Source organism: Rhamphochromis sp. 'chilingali', assembly GCF_963969265.1.
Source record: "Rhamphochromis sp. 'chilingali' genome assembly, chromosome: 17".
NCBI classification, from domain to species: Eukaryota; Metazoa; Chordata; class Actinopteri; order Cichliformes; family Cichlidae; genus Rhamphochromis; species Rhamphochromis sp. 'chilingali'.
Window position 1 is genome coordinate 23500862 of NC_137944.1, and position 18897 is coordinate 23519758.

General features: G+C 41.1%; 1 protein-coding gene across 3 annotated transcripts; it reads right to left on the reverse strand.

Moving 5' to 3' along the window:
* Positions 1-2198: 2198 nt before the first annotated feature.
* On the reverse strand, positions 2199-17464 carry trim46b (tripartite motif containing 46b). 3 transcript variants are annotated; one of them, XM_080862511.1, is made up of 12 exons: positions 17068-17464; positions 14395-14656; positions 14101-14290; positions 13223-13421; positions 12528-12674; positions 11691-11786; positions 11098-11351; positions 10152-10273; positions 9612-9950; positions 5977-6206; positions 4130-4197; positions 2199-3805 (listed from the first exon to the last, which is right to left on the reverse strand). In XM_080862511.1, exons 1-12 carry the CDS (start codon positions 17158-17160, stop codon positions 3382-3384), a joined length of 2424 nt encoding a protein of 807 aa, XP_080718637.1. In that variant the 5' UTR covers positions 17161-17464; the 3' UTR covers positions 2199-3381. The 3 variants fall into 3 exon arrangements, 2 of the variants coding, with proteins under 2 accessions (XP_080718637.1, XP_080718638.1); XM_080862512.1 differs by lacking the exon at positions 17068-17464 and adding an exon at positions 16311-16405; XR_013969269.1 differs by lacking the exon at positions 2199-3805 and adding an exon at positions 6917-6981.
* Positions 17465-18897: the final 1433 nt, after the last annotated feature.

The window sequence follows — 18897 nt, forward strand, 5'->3', positions numbered from 1 at the left end:
AAGCAAGCAGGGGGGTAGGTGGAAGGTTGCGCAGGCCATATTCATACTTTACAGTACATTCCACTTCTTCTATATCATGGGGGATCAGAGCTAAATCTCCCTTTGGAGGTTGTATTTTTATCTGTGTGCATAAGGACGTTAAAAAAAAAGAAAGAACCTTGGCTTGTGTCAAGGCTATACGCTTTATTATTTTTCTCTCAATCTCTCTTTTTCTCCTTCATTTTTTATTTTCCCTTTGTGGTCGAGGCAATCCCAAATCCCCATACAGCTTCCCCTTGAATGTGGGTCCAATTAAACACATATGTGGATTTTCATATTGAAGCTCATAAAAGGTAAACGGCAGTGATTTACATTACATTTACATAAGGAATGCTAAGTGCCTGCACATGTGAGGTGTTAATACATCTATCAAAAGCAGATGGTCATCTCTATTCATTGCTCTCACCCCGATTGTTTCATTGACCAAAAGAATCTCATGAGCAGGGATGTTATTTTCGAAACATGGAAAAAAACCATAAGCATATTATTTGTTATGAGGAAAGGGCAAACATCTAAACATTTGGAAATATCTACCAAGTCACCAGTCTGTTTCAACCAACAGGTGACGTCTTTTTTTGCTTTATCAGAGTAAACTCCTGTCTTAGTCACTATGTTAGCAGCAGCCTGGGTCTAAAGGGCACGTACAGAATGTCTGTTATAAGTTAACTTTTTATTGCATTTGTGTAAACAGTAAAATTTGATTTACTGGTACATCCTACACATCCTTTACAGCACATAATTCCAAGAGATCGTTTGGCAATGAATGCTTTTTCTGTGGAGTTCGGGAACTTGGCATGAGTGATCCGGTTAGACTTTATGAGTTAGATCAGCCAACGTGTAAAGGTTTGTGTGCTGTTAAGTGAATGATTTAATGCCACAGCTATCAGTGGCCAAAGTGTAGCAAATCATTAGAGGTGTAATGGTTTAAAGTCCAAAGGCTGCTCTCTGGTTGTGTCCTCCCATGTGCATTTGTGTTTCAAGATTTTCAGGCCACTTGTGTACATTGAATGTGAGTTGGCATCAGTTTGGCCCCTTAACAAATAGATGAATAATTTGTATTATGCTAAACAACCACATGTAGACATATGCCACAAGTATGCTAATGTGGTAAGCTGCGAATTTTAAACATGTTCATTTTAAAATTCATATTTAAATCCTTGCCTTTACTAAAGTAGCTTCGCATGACTTACACTTCTAAACGATCCGTCTTAAACCGAGACTCGGTCTGAAACAAACTGCTACTCTGTCTTTATGCCAACTTTCCTTTGATTGGCTGCCCTTCAAAAATGGAGAGCTTGAACACCATGTGGGTGGGGTGCCGTGTTCAGACAGAGAAATGCGTCCAAGATGACCATTTTATAGAGATTATCCCCATTTTTTGACATCATACAGATCCATCCATCTTCTTCCACTTATTCAATTCAGGTTCGTGGGAGGCTGTTGCCTAGCTCAGGTGTAGTAGGGTGAGAGTGAGAGGTTGTACACCTTGGAGAAGTCGCCAGTTTGTTGCAGGGCAACTTGAGACAGACAACCTTCAAACTCACCATCACACAAGCGGTCATTTTAGAAACACTTCATGTAGATCCAAGAGTAGAAAAAACTCTGAAAGAGTTCTGTGCCCCTCACCCCAACTGGTCATACAGATGGCCATCCCTCCCAAAGCCTGGTTCTTCCCTAGGTTTCTACAATATAAAGCACCTTGAGGCAACTGTTGTTGTGATTTGGCGCTATATAAATAAAACTGCATTGAATTGCACTTGGTTGATAGCAATTACTTGTATACATAAGCTGGCCTCATAATTTGATTTGTTTAATAGAAGCATCCACAACTGTAACAGGACATGTATGATGGAAAAAAAGGAAAAGTATAATAGGTCAACTTTAGAGATCGCTCACAAAGAAAGCAGAGCAAACTTGGTTTGTTAATTTGTTATTTATTTAATTCAAGTGATCAAACCTGTGGCTCTCTATTTTTTTTTAAAACTAAGTTTGACAATTCCTTAATTCTTCTTCATCACCTTCATCATCATAATATTTTCTTTATATGGCAAAAAAAAGAAAGACAAAGCAAATATTTATCTTTGTATTTAAGAATAAGGTTAGCAGCACATTTCAGTCATTTGTTTACCAGTATCACATACCAAATAATATATGGGGAACATCCTCAGTGATTCTCCTTTCCAAATAAATGTATTCAGACCATTACAGTAACTGCGTGTGTCTCTAGTGCTTTGCTCAGAGACGGAGTACTGCTGCCCCCTAGCGCTGAAACGGCGCCAACGTTTCACTGCCGGAGCACAGTAAAGACGCCGATTAAGAACAGTCTGAAACGCTGATTGAATTCTAACAACCACGGCAACACAATGAAACAGAAGGTGAGTCTGTAATAATTTAAACAATTTGAATTTATTCAGTGTTTCCTTCCTTAATCCATTTTTCTTTTGCAAACATTCTGTCAGCAGACGAAGTTTACACGTTAATCTTCGGTTTCTTTTCATGAGAAGCGCTGCTCATTAACTTACAATCAAGCAAGGTTGGGGGAAAAAAATCCAAAGTATTGTGTGCGAGAAAACAAGTTTTCACTATCTGCCAGTCGGTGCCGTTATCAGTCAAGCCACACGCCCCTGTGAAAACAGGGAATTAAACACCCAAATGCACACACATACACTCACGCACACACACAGACAAACATCAGACTATTTGAAATCCAAAACAGCGATGCACAAACAGAAGTGTGGAAACTAGTGATTAGCTGTGCAGCAGAGGTATAATTGGAGCCTCTAATTACAGTATTGCCTCATTGTTCCTCTCTACCTCTAATTTACCACATTTACATCCCAGAAAAACAATCACTTTGGTTGGGATCATAATGGCTGAATGACTAGCATTAGCTGTGGTTAAACACAGATTTAGTTATAGATGCAATAAAAGCTCTTTTGTATTCACATAATGTTCATATCTCTGAAACAAAAGAGAACCATTAAGGACACGAAATGACAGAATAAAAGCTTCTACATGAAAGACGACACTGTGTGAAGCTATGTATACATTAGCATTATAAATGTATGCAGTATAGCCTGGCTACAAGTGCAAGCATCAAAGATATAATTACATATCAGGTGCTGGATAGTCCAGACACTACTTAAGCAGTAACTCTTGCAAAACTGCATGTAACAAAAATGTAAGAAACATAATTACATTGCATATTTGTTGCTATAGAAACATTTTCTTGTAGAAGAAAATTAAATACAAACCAAAGTCGCTGAGATGTCTAACTTTTCGCTCTAGCTTTGTAAATACTTCACAAATTAACCAAATACATTCCCGATTACCAACTTCAGATCAGCCATTATTTAAATTGGAAACTCGCGGCTGGATGGTCACCCGTCTGACCGGAGTCTGATCTGCGTTGCGATTGGCTACCAGCTCTTGAAGCTGTAGGGCCCCTCCACCAATGAAACAGAAAGCGGGGCACACGGGGCCGGTGCAATCCACGTGGCCTTCCCAAAGAGGCCGCAAGGAATGGGCATCGTAGAACGTGACGCGCCCTTTCTCAAAGTCAAGGCACACACCGAGCCGGGGCGGCAGCGGGTAAGTGAGGCCAGCGGGCGATGAATGGCCGTTGCTGTTGGTGTCCCGCTGTTGATGGTGGTAGCTGTGCTGCGGCAGGTAGATTTTACCCATCCCCATAGTCAGAAAGCAGAAGGGCGGCGCAGAATCCAGGGCATCCTCTGCGCCGCTGTCATGGCCGCTGTCTGGGTCGTAGCTGCAGAGAGACAGAGCGAGCTCTTAAGTTCTTTTCTGACCACCGGCTTTCTTTCTTTAAACTAGTTTTTGTGGTGTTGCAGTCACAGCATGTGTGACAAATGTTGGCAGGTGGAGTCAAGTATTTAGAGCCTCCTACTTTTTGCACACCTAAGATTTTGTTTATACTAAATTAAACCTAATCTGTAATCCTATTTGAAGAGTGGATCCTAAATACACATAAATAAGCATTAATATTGTAGTAAATCGTAATTTGCATGATCATCACTGCTGGAGTTAAAATTTATTAGGCTGGATCTGGAGCTGTCATATTTTCTTTGCTCACCGGGGACTGGCCATGTCTTGTGGAAGGTGAAACCACTCCTGCAGTTTGGACTCCAGGCCCACTCCCACCTGTTCCAAAAAGAAAAGAGAAACAACCATTGTGTAATTGATAAAGAACTTATTTTTATAGCAAACCTCATTTAAGTTATCCAATTTTGTCCTTATTTTAATTAAGTGGATGCATTTTAAAGAATGGATTAGCCTTTTTCTTAAAACAATAGGAGTAACCATTGAAGCTCTTTTCTGAACTGAGCAGCTACCCTTGATTAAAAACCTGGAAACTATTCTAATGCTCATCAGACAATATCTTTATTAATATATACGAGGTATCAAAACCCATCATTAAGAATACATGGGAAGCTGTTGTATGTCGCCCTTATTGGGGTAAATAAGGGTGACATATTTGATATGTCAGCCTTTTTGGTATTGGCTGGGGCCTTTCTGGTACTCAGACGTCGTCCCAAGTAAGTTAAGTTAATTGGCAATTCTAATTTGTCCATAGGTGTGAAGGGTTGTCTGCCTCTCAATCTATGGCAGCTGGAATCTGCATTGAGAAAATAAATGATGTAGTTAAAACTCTGGAGTTTATATTACCTTTAAATAGAGCCATGGAGAAAAAGAGAATTACAGTTATTAGGTATATTAGTTTCAGTATAGTTTGGGTTATTTCACAAGCTGGAACCATTTCCTCATTTAGATTCGACAGCATTTCTAATAGATAACAGCAGATGGCGTAAGCATGAATTGAGGCTGCACTTTGGGGAAAGCCTCAGAGGGGATTGGCTGCGACTCCTAGACAAGGCAGATCCCCATCTACTAATGAGAGGTAAATAAATTGGAAAAGGGAGCAAGGGTGAGGCACGGAAATGAGAACAAACTGCTTGTAGTCCGCGTGGTGGGTTTATGTGTTCTCTGGGTTCGTGTCACTATTATAAGTGGATTAGGGCTCATTTTAAAAAGGAAGGCGGCAGACAGTGTGTTTAAATTCACACACATTCACACACACTTTGTCATTTCATTCAAACATTTCATTTTGGTTGAATGAAATGACAGAAGGCTGATCTTACATTGTACCAAATATGATGAAATCACACTTTAACTTCATTAACATATCATTCCCATTGAACCTTCCTCACACCAACTCTGAGGACATTTTAAATTTAGATTTTATGATTTTTTTTTAATACCCTTAAAGCCGTACATCTCGGACCTCTGGGTATCACACAGGCCAGTTTGTACTTTGAGATTGTTTGGACAAAGAGGCCATTTGTCTGTTCTAGTGCTCTTCTTCAAACTAAAATAGAAACTGTTAAAAGGTAGTTTGCAGTCACGACACAAAAACATAAACATAAAAACACAAAAGTTTTATTTTCCTTGAGTTTCACCGACCACATTTGTTTTTATTAGTCTTTCTTAATCTGATGACCTGTGGCCTTAAGCAGTGCTCAAATTTGGTACTTTTTTTAAGAAGATTAAAGCATTTTTAATCTGGAATATTTAGGTTTTTTTTTAAAAAAGTCTATACTATACTCTACACACAGTAATGGGAATATTGACCTGGCAGTACGTTTTCATGAAATGCTCAGTTCAATTCAGTTTTATTTAAATGGTGCCAAATCACAAGGACTTAAGGCACTTTATATTATAAGTATAAATCCTGCAATAATATGGAGAAAACAGAAAACCCCAACAATCAGATTAAACCCTATGAGCAAGCACTTTGTCAACAGTGGGGGGGCGGTGGGGGGCTGAGGGGAGGAAGACAGAACAGAGACACTTTGCGGAAAAAAAGGCAAAGATTAATAATAACCAATGATTGTTGAAATGTGTGCACATGAATTCACTTGCCTTCACAAGGTAAGACCCAGGCTCCACTGAGCATGCCCAGTAGTGCCGTCCTTGTGTAATGGCTACATCCCCTACAAGTAGGTCAGAAGTCAGGTGACAGGAAGTTAGGGCGTGGTCGGCAGCCTGCAGCAGAGAGAGACCAGGAACGCTGCGGGCACAACGCTGCTCTTTGCTGACCACCAGGCGGTCGGCGTGGAGACCCCAGCGAGAGTCCAGGTAGAAGTTAAGCACTGAGAGGAGAGAGTGTGACAGAGGACACAGCAGAGGGAGGGGAGAGAAGAAGAGAATGGAGGCAAGAAAGAGGGAAAATTGAGAAAACAAAGGGACAGGTGCATACAGAGATGACACATGGGGGTTTTAGAAGTGACAGGAGGTGACAGACAGATTTACAATCAGAAAACGGCAAAGAGAAAAACAGTGAGGAGAATAAGAAGCAGCTGAGAGGAGAGCCAAGAGGGAGAGGACCACAGAGTAGGCATGCACCTCCTTCCACCAGCACTGGAAGAGAAAAGGACACTGGTCCACACAATGCACTGATGACTCAGGAAGTAAAATACAGAAGCTTTGGCAGCGTTAAGTGCAGTATTTCCACAGGAAGTACAGTGGGAAGATATGCAATAGCAGGAAGGAAACAACAGCCAACAAGGACACGAGGAATTCAACAATCACTCAAATCGATGGTTAAAAAGCCCTAGATCTGAATCAGATCCATGTTGTTAAGCCTCAGGTCTTAACAAACCGCAAACCTCATCAGCACTCAGAGAGATCTCGTTACAGGAGCTAAAGTGGGAGGCGGAGGGATGAGTGGGTGTCTAAGCAGGGGTGGAAGAACAGAGGATGTGTGGGATGACCGTAAAGAGAAACAGGGAAAAGACCAAATAATTTAGTGGTATGGGGTACAGAGGTTTGGTGAGAGGATACATATGAGTGCACTTCTTACGTTCTGTAGGAGGCACGTAGTTTGGCAGCGTGGAAGTAGCACAGTTGAGGATGACAAGTAGAAAGCTGTGAAATGGAAATAATACATGAGAGAAAGATGAGGAAATAAAGAGTAAGAAAGTGAAGATGATTCAAAAGTGAAGAGAGAGAGAGAAGTGGAAATAAGTGAGAAAGGAAAAATTGGAATGACAGAAAAGAAAAGAGAATGGATTTTTAAGCATTTCACCACAGCAAGCATTCCAATGCTTTCATTTTAAATGAAAAAACAAAAAATGGGTGCGATGTGGTGAACGTGTCAAGTGTGTGTGATGCATTTTACACTCAACAGAGGGATAAACCATCCAAATTCATATCTCCTTTCATAGTAATTATAACATATTTGATACTGTCTAAAGACCTTGGGGTCTTGAGGTACAGCAAATGTATTTGGAAGAGTAACAGAGATGCCTGCTGTATTTAGCTACGCTAGTTAAAAAAAAAACAAAAAAAAACACCTTAGGCACAAAATGCCTGCAACAAAAGACGTTGTGAGCCAAGAACTGTTTACTGGGTGTTTACTCTGGGTATGTTTTCTTACAGTTTTACCTCCAGCATGCACAGTTACTGTGAGCTAAGTTAATGTTGGTGCCAGTTTCTGTGTTTCTGTTACAAGCAACGTGCCTGCATGGCGAGAGAAACAGACAAAATAAATCAGAAAATAAAGTCCAAGTAATAAAGCTTTCACCAAGAAAAGTGGGCTGCGTGTTTACACCGTTTTTCTTGTTTATTTATTTTCTGCAGTTGCTTTTGTTTCAGGTATTAATATTTTCATACTTTTGAGGATTATGGTTTGTACAGTGCACATTGTTAACCCTGCAAGATGTGAATGACACTAAAACACATGCAGTTCATTAAGGTGTGCTAAGAGTCTCCTGACGATTCTTCCATGTTGGGAGCTGGGACTAAAATCAGGTTGGACTGCTCCTTTAAACCAGCTCTGCATAAGAGTCTAACCTAAAGGTGTTCAAGGGAATCTGATCGCAGGTCAGTTAAATTAAACTACTCGTGGAATGTACATAACAAGCAAATTTTTATCACATTATGGCTTTTCAAGTGACTTAAAATGTGACTCTTGTCTAACAAATTTACAGTTTCTGTACAGTGCTGTGATTGTACTGTTGAAGTATTTTCCACCTTCCTGATTTCTTAGTTTCATGCATATTTATCCCAAATGTAATGTTTCAGATCATCAATTGAATTCTAATATTAGAAAAATATTACCAGAGTAAATACAAAATGCTGTTTTTAAATAGTGATTTCATTAATTAAAGTGGAAAAAGTTACCTGGACCTGTATGGAAAAAGTAATTATCTCCCTTGTTAAATCCTTAATTAACTGTGATTAACAACATTTTTTTGGACAGATGAATTTAATTTAACATGTCACACCCAGGCCCGATTGAATCAAGAATCACTTAAAAAGAAGCTGTCTGATAGTGAAGTAAGCTAAAAGATCTGAAAAAGCAACACATTATGCCACAATCTAAAGGAAAAGATGAGAAACAAAATGAGTGACATCTCTCAGTCTTGAAAGGGTTACCAAGGCCATTTCTAAGACTTTGGGCCATCAACAAACCACAGAGTCCTCCTCCACTCTTTAACCAGGGGTGGCCAGCCAAAAAAAAAGCCAAAAAACATACTGATAATCCCAAAGACTTTTGAGAAAATATTCAGTGGACTGATGACTGAGACTAAAGTTGAACCTTTTGGAAGGTTTTGAAGGTTTGCTGCTCATAAAATCCAAGATAAAACTAACATAAAAGCACTCGTGCAACAGTCAAATATGGTTGTGGTAGTGTGACACGCAAAACCCTCCAGTTTGGCAGAATTGAAACAAAAGTCCTCCAGAGCCGGACTGACTGGGAGAATCACTCACTGGCAGGTGTTGCAAAAGCTGGATTGCAGTTCTTGCTGCCATCACAACCAATGACTAGGTTTAGGGGGCAATTATTTGTTCACACATGGCCGTGTAGGCTTGGATAGCTTCCCCCCCCTTGCTGAGAATTAAAATCATCATACAAAAACGTGCTTTATGTATTTGCATCATCTTCGTCTAATACTAAAATTAGTTTGATGATCTCAAACATGTAAGTGTGATATATGAAGAAAACTAAGACAGATGGGGCGAATACTTTTACACAACAGTGTTTATACACAGCATGTTTATTATCAGTTAGCTTGGTGAAAGAGAGATACAATCATAAGGTGATAATTCTGACAAAGTCACAGTGCTTACAGAGGCTGCTTGTGCAGAAAATTTAAAAAACTTTATGCAGGAAACCATCTGAACCTTTTTGAAGCAATGCCTGAAAGTCACTGCACTTTAAACTGGGATGCAATTGCTTGGTGTCATAGTCATGATTATTAATTGGGGTAAATGTTGAGTCGGCAGATAAGAGCTCATAAATAAAACATTGACTCCCAAAAATATATATGGTATAAAACTGGTTGTAGTCCAGTTTCAAGGTGTGGTTGCTTTCCCAGGACAATCTGTGACATGCATGTAAACAACCTCACGTCAAACTAGTTTGACATGTTTCTGGTTTGTTTTGTTTTTTCCTCAAACAGCCATGTTGTTTGGGTGTGTTTACACTGTGACAAAGTCGTCCTGTTCAGTTGTTAATAAGGACAACTAAGAAGCTCGGTGTGTGCCCTCACCTGGTGCAGGCGGGGTGTGCAGGTACACCTCCTCACTGTACTCTCCGTAGCCCGCCTTGTTGCAGCCTCTCACCCGCAGCACGTACACGCTGTCCATTTCCAACCTGTCAATCACAGCGCTGCTTCCACTCACTTCGTCCATTCGCTGCCAGCCCCAGCGTGCAGCAGCCAGTCCTCCTCTGATCCCACCTCTGGACGCTCCTCCTGGTACTACACCACGACGGCGATACTCTACAGAAAAGTGCCAGGATGGTGCAGACTCCGGGGGCAGTCGCCAGCACAAGAACAGCTGGTCGTAGGCCAGACTACGCTGGGTATCGATCACTGGAGCCAAGGGCACTATGGCAATAACATAATGATTAGATCAAATTTTTAAGTTATGTTATATATGTAATAATAATAATTCTATAACCCACTCGCATGTAGTTGGTATGAAATTATTTAGACAGTGAATGTTTAATTAGAAAGTTAATAGAAAACTTGCTCTTACGCTATTTCATTCGTATCTTTTTTTTAACCTTCAACTAGAACCCTCCTCACCCTGGATGAAGTTCAACTCTGTCAGGAGTTTAAGTTCTTTGGAGACGTCCAGCTGGAAGTGTCTGAATGATGGATCGGCCGCTAGTGTGAAATGTTGCAGATTCTCAATTGCTTTACTCAGCCTAGTGCAGTGAAAACAGGGAGAGCGGCGTCAGAGGAATCAAAGGCTTTCAGGAGGGACAGTGAGGAAGACTCACAGTTTAAAAGGATGTATGAAAAAGAAAATACATTAATAAATAAAAGATAAGACTGCTTTTAATCTATATTTCTATTATAATAAAAAACATAAGCAGCACATTAGTGACATCCCTTCAGTTTTTATTTCCAGATACTGTGCTGTATGTGGGGCTTTCCATATTTCCTTTCACATATTTACATTTGAACCTAGCCAGGGTGTTCCCTGCCTCCTCTCTGATGGATATTTACTTTTATAATAACAGATGCAACAATAAACTGAACTTTCAAATAATGAGTTAAGGGTATGCACAAATAGTCCCAGTAAATGTAATAAAATAGGCAGCCAGTCATAAGAATGTAGGCTCAAAGGTGCACGGGAGGTAAAACAGCTTGTTACAGAAAGAAAATAACAAAGGGGCTTATTATTATATAAATAAGACTCATGCAAAGCAACTCCAAGAATAAAAATATGGTACTGGAAACTTTGACAATACACACATTTTGTGCTATTCTTTGGATTTACTGACAACACTGCTTATGCTGTTTCTTTATTTGGCAAGATGATCAACATGAATCCTATATTGGAACCAATGAAGTTATGATTCCTATACATTCTAAGGCTGCTTCTTCTACCCTGAAGCCAAACAACACAGAGAAGAATGCAGGAAGAGAAGTCTCTGAAGATTTCCCCTCAAAAAAAGAAAGAAAGCGCTAATCTAAGATCTATTCAAATCAGAGAGTGATTACTTAACGTAAACAAAAAGGAAACCTGTTATGAGTCTGCCGAGAAGCCTGCACAAAACAGGGCTGATCTGTTTCTTTCAGCAGTTCCTGCGTGAACGCCATGAGCCCAGCGTGCTCCAACAAGCCACGTCTCTCCGCCACTTGAGCAGCCAGTGCCTCGCCTCGTTTCTGCCGTGCCCCCTCCAGAGCCTGGGTGAGCGAAGCGTGACGCTCGGCGAGAGCGGCCGTCAAATCCCTGATGCTCTGAGCCAGCTGCTCTCTGGCCGATACACTGTTTACCTGGTGAGGAAAAAGCACAAAGACAAGTTTGGAGAACTAACACCAGGCTTCTGCTGGTACATTCTTAAAAAGGGTCCAAATAACATTATAAAACACTTTGAGAAAAGACACATGTTTGGAGTTATATAGGTTTGTAATGATATGATTAGGGATGCCAGCTATAGTAGGTAACAGGTTTACTGTAAAAGAGTCAAACAGGTTGGATCATGCATGAAACATGCAGCAGTTGTACATAGTATCCAATCCTAAACAGCCAAGCTGAACAAATACTTGCAGTAGCTGCTGACTGATTTTAATCCCATGTTCTGGGAGATTTTGTGGGCCAGAAGTATTAATCACCTCAGTCTGTGTGATGGAACTCTCCAGCTGGGTAATCTGAGCCAAAACTGTGTCCTGGTTGGACAGAATGTAGTTCATCTCCTTTGTAATCTTCTCCTGTCAAATTAACACCGAATACGTGACACAGAAACAACAAATGCACACAGATTATCAGTTTCACACAGCCACACATCTGCATTATCTTGCACACTATGCTTGTCTAACAGTTAAAGCTGCATTACTGTAGCTTTTTAAACAGCACTGCATCATTTTTATCTTTACCTTCATTGCATTTGCTGGTTGCATTTCAAATGTTAGTGAAGTGCAAAACTATTTTAGAGATCTGGACTTAGTCTAAGTGGTGCAACAATTCCTCCATGATAGCTCAGAATCTCATCTCTGCAGTCTTGCGTGAAAGACTTGGAGCAGAGTCGCTACTTCTCCAAATAAAAAGGAGCTAGTTGAGGTTGTTTATCTGACCTTGTCAGATGGCACCTGGGTGAGGTGTTCCAGACAAGTGAAAGAAGATGGAAGGATAGATAGGGACGGGAATCAAGAACCGGTTCTCTAGTCCAATTCCTTGGAATTGTTAGTCTGCCTGCCGATCGATCCTGTTTATCGGTTGCATTTGCACTTGTGCAACAATCAGCTGATTTCGGTTTGTTTGTCAGAGGAAGCAGTGAAGCAGTCTTTGACTACTATAATATATTATTTTAACCTGTGAAATGTGTGAAATGGAGGGTTTCACACTATTCACATATATGCTGGCTTCACTACTACATTCTTTGTGTGTATTCCTGCCTCTAGTAAACCTTTCACTGTGCGGGACAGAGATAGATGTCAGATTGTGAGTCAAACCTTCAGCGCTTGGTACGCCTGGGCCACTGGGAGGATTTTATGTCCGGTGTGAATGCGGCGCAGTTTGCAGAGGGGGCAGAGCAGCCGCTGACATGACCGACAATAGAACTGCAGCTTCTCCTGGTCGTGTTCTGGACAAGTCAGCACCTGAGCGAGACAGGCAAAATAGATGAGAACAATTTAATCTGAAGCACATTTTACTGATTGGAAGAAAACAGGAATGTAGCACACAAGTGTGAGTATACTTGGGTAATTTATTGATTTGCCTTTTACTAAGCAGCAAAGAGCCAGTGGAGGGCTCTGAAAAACAAAAGTAAAGTAAATGTAAAGGGGTCTCTGTATTTTCTTCTTGTGTTGTTACAATTTAAGTGGGTCAGAAATCCATATTTTGCACATGGAAAGAAACCATAACTGTTCCATCCATGCAGTCTTACAGTAATGTAGAATTACTGTCCTTTATGCAACTTGAACTGTGCCTCACATGGCAATCACACTTTCTATATAATGCAGTGCAATATAACTACACTCGATTTACCACTTATTTAACAACATATACAATTAATACTTATAAACCCTCAGCAAAGCATGTCTTGTTGAAAAGTGTAACAAAAGACTTCATGTCTGCTGTCACTTATGCTTTATTTTAGCACAAGCAGATGTGGATGAACAGTACGCGTGTGTCAGTGTTTCAGTACCTTTGGTCTGAAGTTGAGTGTAGGCTGGATGTGCTCATGCTGCGCCCGTGGCGTTCCCCATGGGTGATAGAGTTTGAAACACTCATTGCAGAAATTAGACCTGCAGTCAGCACAGCCCTTGGTGGCTTCCAGAGTTTGAGGCGGCTTACAGAATTGGCACATCACAGCCACACTGCCCAGACTCACCGTGTGTCTGTACCTGAGAAAGGTAAGCGAGAAAGAGAAGACAGACTGATTTAGCCTCACGTTATTGAGCTCGTTCCACCTTTTTTTTTTTTTTTTTAATGAAGTGGGACCTGGCAACCAAGCAAATAAAGGATTAATGAGTTGAATATTTGGACATGAAATAAATTCTCATTAAAGGAACACAAATGTTTATAACAAAGAGTGAGTTGAGCCCATGGGTGTGCTTGAGACAAATGGTAATGAGCAGGTGATGAATGGAAAGCTGTGGAAACATGCGGTCAGCCAGGGTAGCTACAGCATGTTGCAGTGCACGCTCAGTGCTGGTTCAGCTGCTGAATACTGACAATAAGTTTTGGACCTGTTCCCATACCTTCTGCTTTTCAGGTCTAAGTCCTCTCCTTATTTACATTTGTCCATAAACATCATGAGCACTGAAGGACATCAGCAATCTGTAGGGTTATCTAACTGTTTTTGTCATGAATCTGTACTCAAATAGCATCTTTCTGCTCAAGTTAAACACAGAAAGCACTTTTTACTGCAAGTCTCATTCGCTCAGTCACATACACGATCATTTTTCTAATATTCATTCATCTGAAGGAGCTGGGGTTCGATCCATTGACCTTGAGATGGCCTGCTCAACCACCTGAGCCACAGCTCCCAATCTTCTGTTTGCAGATTGAGTCTATACTTACCTCTCCACTATACGCTCCAAGGTGAGGTTGCGCAGACAGTCAGTAAGGCCTTTCTCTCCCAGCTCAACATCTCTGCCGCAGGGGATACAGGGGAACATCATCACCAAGGGTGGACCTTCCTTACGGCGTCTACCTGGGTACGTCCCATAACCGGGAGACCGTGGCATGGATGGTGAAGGGGGGTGTGGACCTTAAACAAAAAAGTAAAACCAGTTATAAACAAAGAAAATTAAGGAAAATCATGGTTGCCATTTCTTTTAGTTTAGGTTATAAATGGAGAGAGGTACTACAAACCTGAACGCAGCACGCGGTCGATGGGCCGTTGTTCATTTTTAGGTGTGGGCCTGCGTGCCTGACGAGGTGAACGGGTGTTGGGTGTGGAGGCTGGTGAGTTGGGTTCTGGTGGAAGCTCTGGAGGCGGGTATCCATTTGCTACCAAGACCTCGGAGGCACACAAGAGACAGACGCTGTGCAGGCATGGCAGGACCACAGGCTGTTTAACTATTTCCTTACACACGGGGCAATGCAACTCATGCTCCAGGCTCTTCATGTTAGACTGTTGGAAGCAAACAAGCAAAGGATGACTATCTGCACATGGTGCTGTAGAGAAAAACAGGCTGAGTATCCAGACATCCTGAAGATGATTGTGTTTAGGAACGCAGCACACAGACACCTGACTGTGCACAAAAAAAACTTTAACTTGAATAAATGGAACTAAAATTTGCCGGCAGCATAAAAAGCTCTCAAACATGAATGCCAATGGAATTGATTAAAATCTAAAACTATCCAATTATAGCATAAAGATGCAAAATTAAGACTATGACTCAGCCAAATGTCGTTTTATACTTAAGAGCTTTGATTCTTACTTCTATACATACATTTTTACTCAGTACCAGAACAGCATTCAAGTTTTAGACCAGTCCGACTTGCAGATGTACAACTGAGGGGAAACGGCTTCACAGCAGATACCCTGAGAAATACTTAGCAATGTGAAAAAGATGTGCCACACAGGCGACACAGGGTGCCAATCTTGTTAAATATGGATTAAGATGAGGCATTAATTATTCAACCACCCATCTCTTAAATCACAGCCATGCATGTGACCATGAGCCAGTAGCCACATTTCTTTATGACTCAGAAATTCTATAACACACTTGTTTCTAAGAAATTTCGTAAAAATGTGTAGTAATGTGTAATATTAGCACGCAAAATCAGGTTTGATAATGCATTTGTCTTTTTTTATACATTACTGCCAATGCAGCACCTTCGCTTTGTGAAACTACAGCAAACAGACCTGGATGGCGAATCAAAACTCGCACCTCTGGAGCACCTAACGCGTGCTCTGCTCAAGGACATGGATCTGACAGAAAAGAACACTGACTATTGCATAAACCTGTGACTTTACCACTGCAGTCACTCTGATCTGATAAAAGATTAATTCCACTCTCATTACATCCTGGTCTGTGTGAAAAATACACAGATTTTATGTCCAGTGATGTTAAGAATAATAATATATTTTATTTGTTGTCCTTTTCCCAGTCATGAGAACCCCCCCCCCCCCCCCCCCCCCCCTTTGCTTTGTGGATGCCCTTGACACAGAACCTACTACCAAACTGGTTGCAGGGCATCACAGACATTATGAGTTAACTTCAAAACCAGGACAAAGCAAACAGACTGACAGTGCTGCATAGGGGATTTGGGGATTGTGTCACTGTGATGTGATATGATGCCACCATCAGGGCTATTTAAACACAAAGATCATGCATAGGGTTGCAGAACAATTGGAATATTATGAAGGGAATATAAAAAGGAAAGGTCTACATTCATACAATATAGCCGGATGAAAAAATCTGTGCAGATACTGGCTGATAGCGCACCATCTACCCAATTTGCAGATAGCACCACCTTAGTCAAATTAGAATTACACGGAGAGAACTGGCGGATAGCGACGACCTGCACTGAAGTATGAAACTGGATTAATGCTAATAACCTCCTTCCTCCCTCAGTCCACCTCAGTCATTTTCTCCAATGTCAACTCTGGCCTATCTTTTTCTCATCCTCTAGCAGCTTAGCCTATCGCATTTTCAAGCACCTCCGATTCCTGCAGGCTGAGCGCACAGCTACAAACTGTGGCTCTCTACCTCCATCTCACACGCACAGTCCGCACTGCTGCTGAGGCCGGCGGGGAAAAACAAGCAGCGCATCCTTACCTTCACCTGGAATCTAGGCGCCATGACAGCATTTCCAGTATCAGAGCAGTGTCTGTGTAGTGCAAAGAGGGGAGGGGTTTGAGCGATTACAACGACCTCTCCTAGCGCAGGTACGATGGGCTCTGGAGGAAGCGGGCTATGGCGACGGAAAAGATAACGCACGTGACTGCCTTTGACTGCTGAACGTGCTCTGTGTGCACCTCTAAGACCACTCCACCACGCTCTGTTGGAGCCGTGTCTAAAAATTACCTCTAGGTTTTAACCCTGCAATGCTTGATGCTCCCAGATGCATCGATACACGTTTTTTTTTATTTGTCTCAGCAGCAGCCCCGAGTCCTGCATCTCGTCTCCATGGAAACGAGCATCCAGAGTGCCGAAAAAAGAAACGTGTCATTTGGGTCTGCACCCATGCTATTATTTTTTTAATGACATTATAATTGCCACATTTGAATGGAGGTTAAGCTCAAGTCCGATATGTAGGCTACCGACTATAGCTCATTAATGTCGGTAAAGCAAAAATCGAAGAAGATCAATATTTAATTGGCTAAAGATGATAAGAAAAATATGTTTTAGTTTTATTTTATTTCAGTGGACTTTAATTGAGGTTCAGAAACAGATAGCACACGGATTGGGCCCATGTGATAGAGACACTCCGCCGATAATTCGCTTGTCCAGAAATAAATAAATACAAATTCATACTCCACGTTATATTCAGCGTATATCAACTAACAGCACAATGTCACAGATATACACTTACGGTGGCGCGAACCAAGGCTTCCATCGCTGATGTGGCTGTTTTTAAATCCATCTCTGCCATTTTAAGAGCATAGCTTCCCCCTGTTTTCATCATCTGGAAATAGATTGTGGTGTGTCCAGGCCGATGGCCATGTAACACATATTAAGAACGCGAAATATGCCGAAAATATGTCTCGAATATAGAAGCGTTTTGGATATTAATATTATTTTTTTCTATTAGATGTTTAATTTGGACATTTTTACGCGCGTTAATTACCGACTGATAATAAGCACCTTGTGCTGCTTTTAGGCATAAAAACAAAACGCTTTCTGGAAAAAAAAAATCTGAATTTGTTCTTAATTTACGAGTACATCCACGCCGAATAGCTACTACTAAAAGATGCCTGTGGCTTTATTCCTCACGCAGGCATCCCTCCCCCTACGTTTCCCATCCTGCACCGGATGCCCTCAGCTGATGCGGAACACAGGGAAAATCGCTGTAAATCCAGGAACCCATTCCTTAATAACTCAAGAACGTAGTGGGGGAAAAAACAGTATTTGTCGGTTTAAAACTGATTTCCGGGATTTAAAATGTTGTAAAGGAGTCGTTGGCCTAGACTCTGTCGAACACATCTCTCGCGGATGATGTCAGTTTGAGCCAGAAAAAAACAATCATATGATAAGATAGAAGCTGCAACCAGCTTTTGGCAAAGGGAGTTTTATATATCTTTTATTGATCAGGGCAAAAACTCTCACTGACTTATAAAAATGTATTTTTCAGGAGCGATCACGCCAAGAGGATAGCAGAAATTGCAACAAATTTAACAGTTCTACAATGATAATATAAATAAAGATATATGCTGACGGCAATGCAGACACAGAGTAGGTAAAACAACACAAAGTCATAAATATACTCGGGAAAGCAGCTACTTTTTGTGTTTTGTATACAAACTCTTTCATAACTCCTGTTGACCAGAGGCTATTTACTAACGTAAGCAAAGATATAGTACATAAAAATAAATTAAAAAGGACAAACATCAGAAATCACTTTTTTTTCAAGTTTTAGGATCCTCAGATCAAGTTTAGTTGTTGAATTTTCTGAGGATACATAAATTTATTTTTATGTACTATATCTTTGCCTCTGGTCAACAGGAGTTATGAAAGAGTTTGTATATAAAACACAAAAAGTAGCTGCTTTCCCAAGTATGACTTTGTGTTGTTTTACCTACTGTCTGCAAAATACAGTATATAATGACCAAAGTCTGGAATCTGTAGGCTAAAATACGCTACTTCAGAAAGTAGCCAGAATGAATCGTCCTACAGCTATGTTACAAACGCCGTTCCTTCGCTTGACCCCAGTTGCCCTCGTCTGCTCCCTTGCAACAATGTTCTTTTATTGAGGTTACATGAAGATACATAAGTTCATTAACATATGACGTATACATACAAACAAAGAGTACCTTGCCTGTGCGTTGTGTAAATGTGTGGGTGTGTGTGTGTGTGGGGGGGGTAGTGATGGGTCGTTCGCGAACGAAATGGCTCTTAGAGCCGGTTCTTTGACGTGAACGACGCGAGCCGGCTCCTTATCGCGAGCCGTCACGTGTTTTGTTTTGTTTTTTTTTTCTTTCTCTCAGCCTCTCTCTCGCACTTTTTTTCCGCTGCACTCTGCAAGCGAGCCTTGTGCTTTACGCTGGGCAGAGGGGGGGAGGGGCGGTAGTTACACTCAGTAGCACAGGAACAGAGCCAGAGAGAGAGAAAGAGAGGCAGGGACAACAACATTAGAAAGGTATAGTAATCATCCACAACTATTTTCGGTTGCAGATGATAAAGGATTCAGAAAGTTTATTCATGC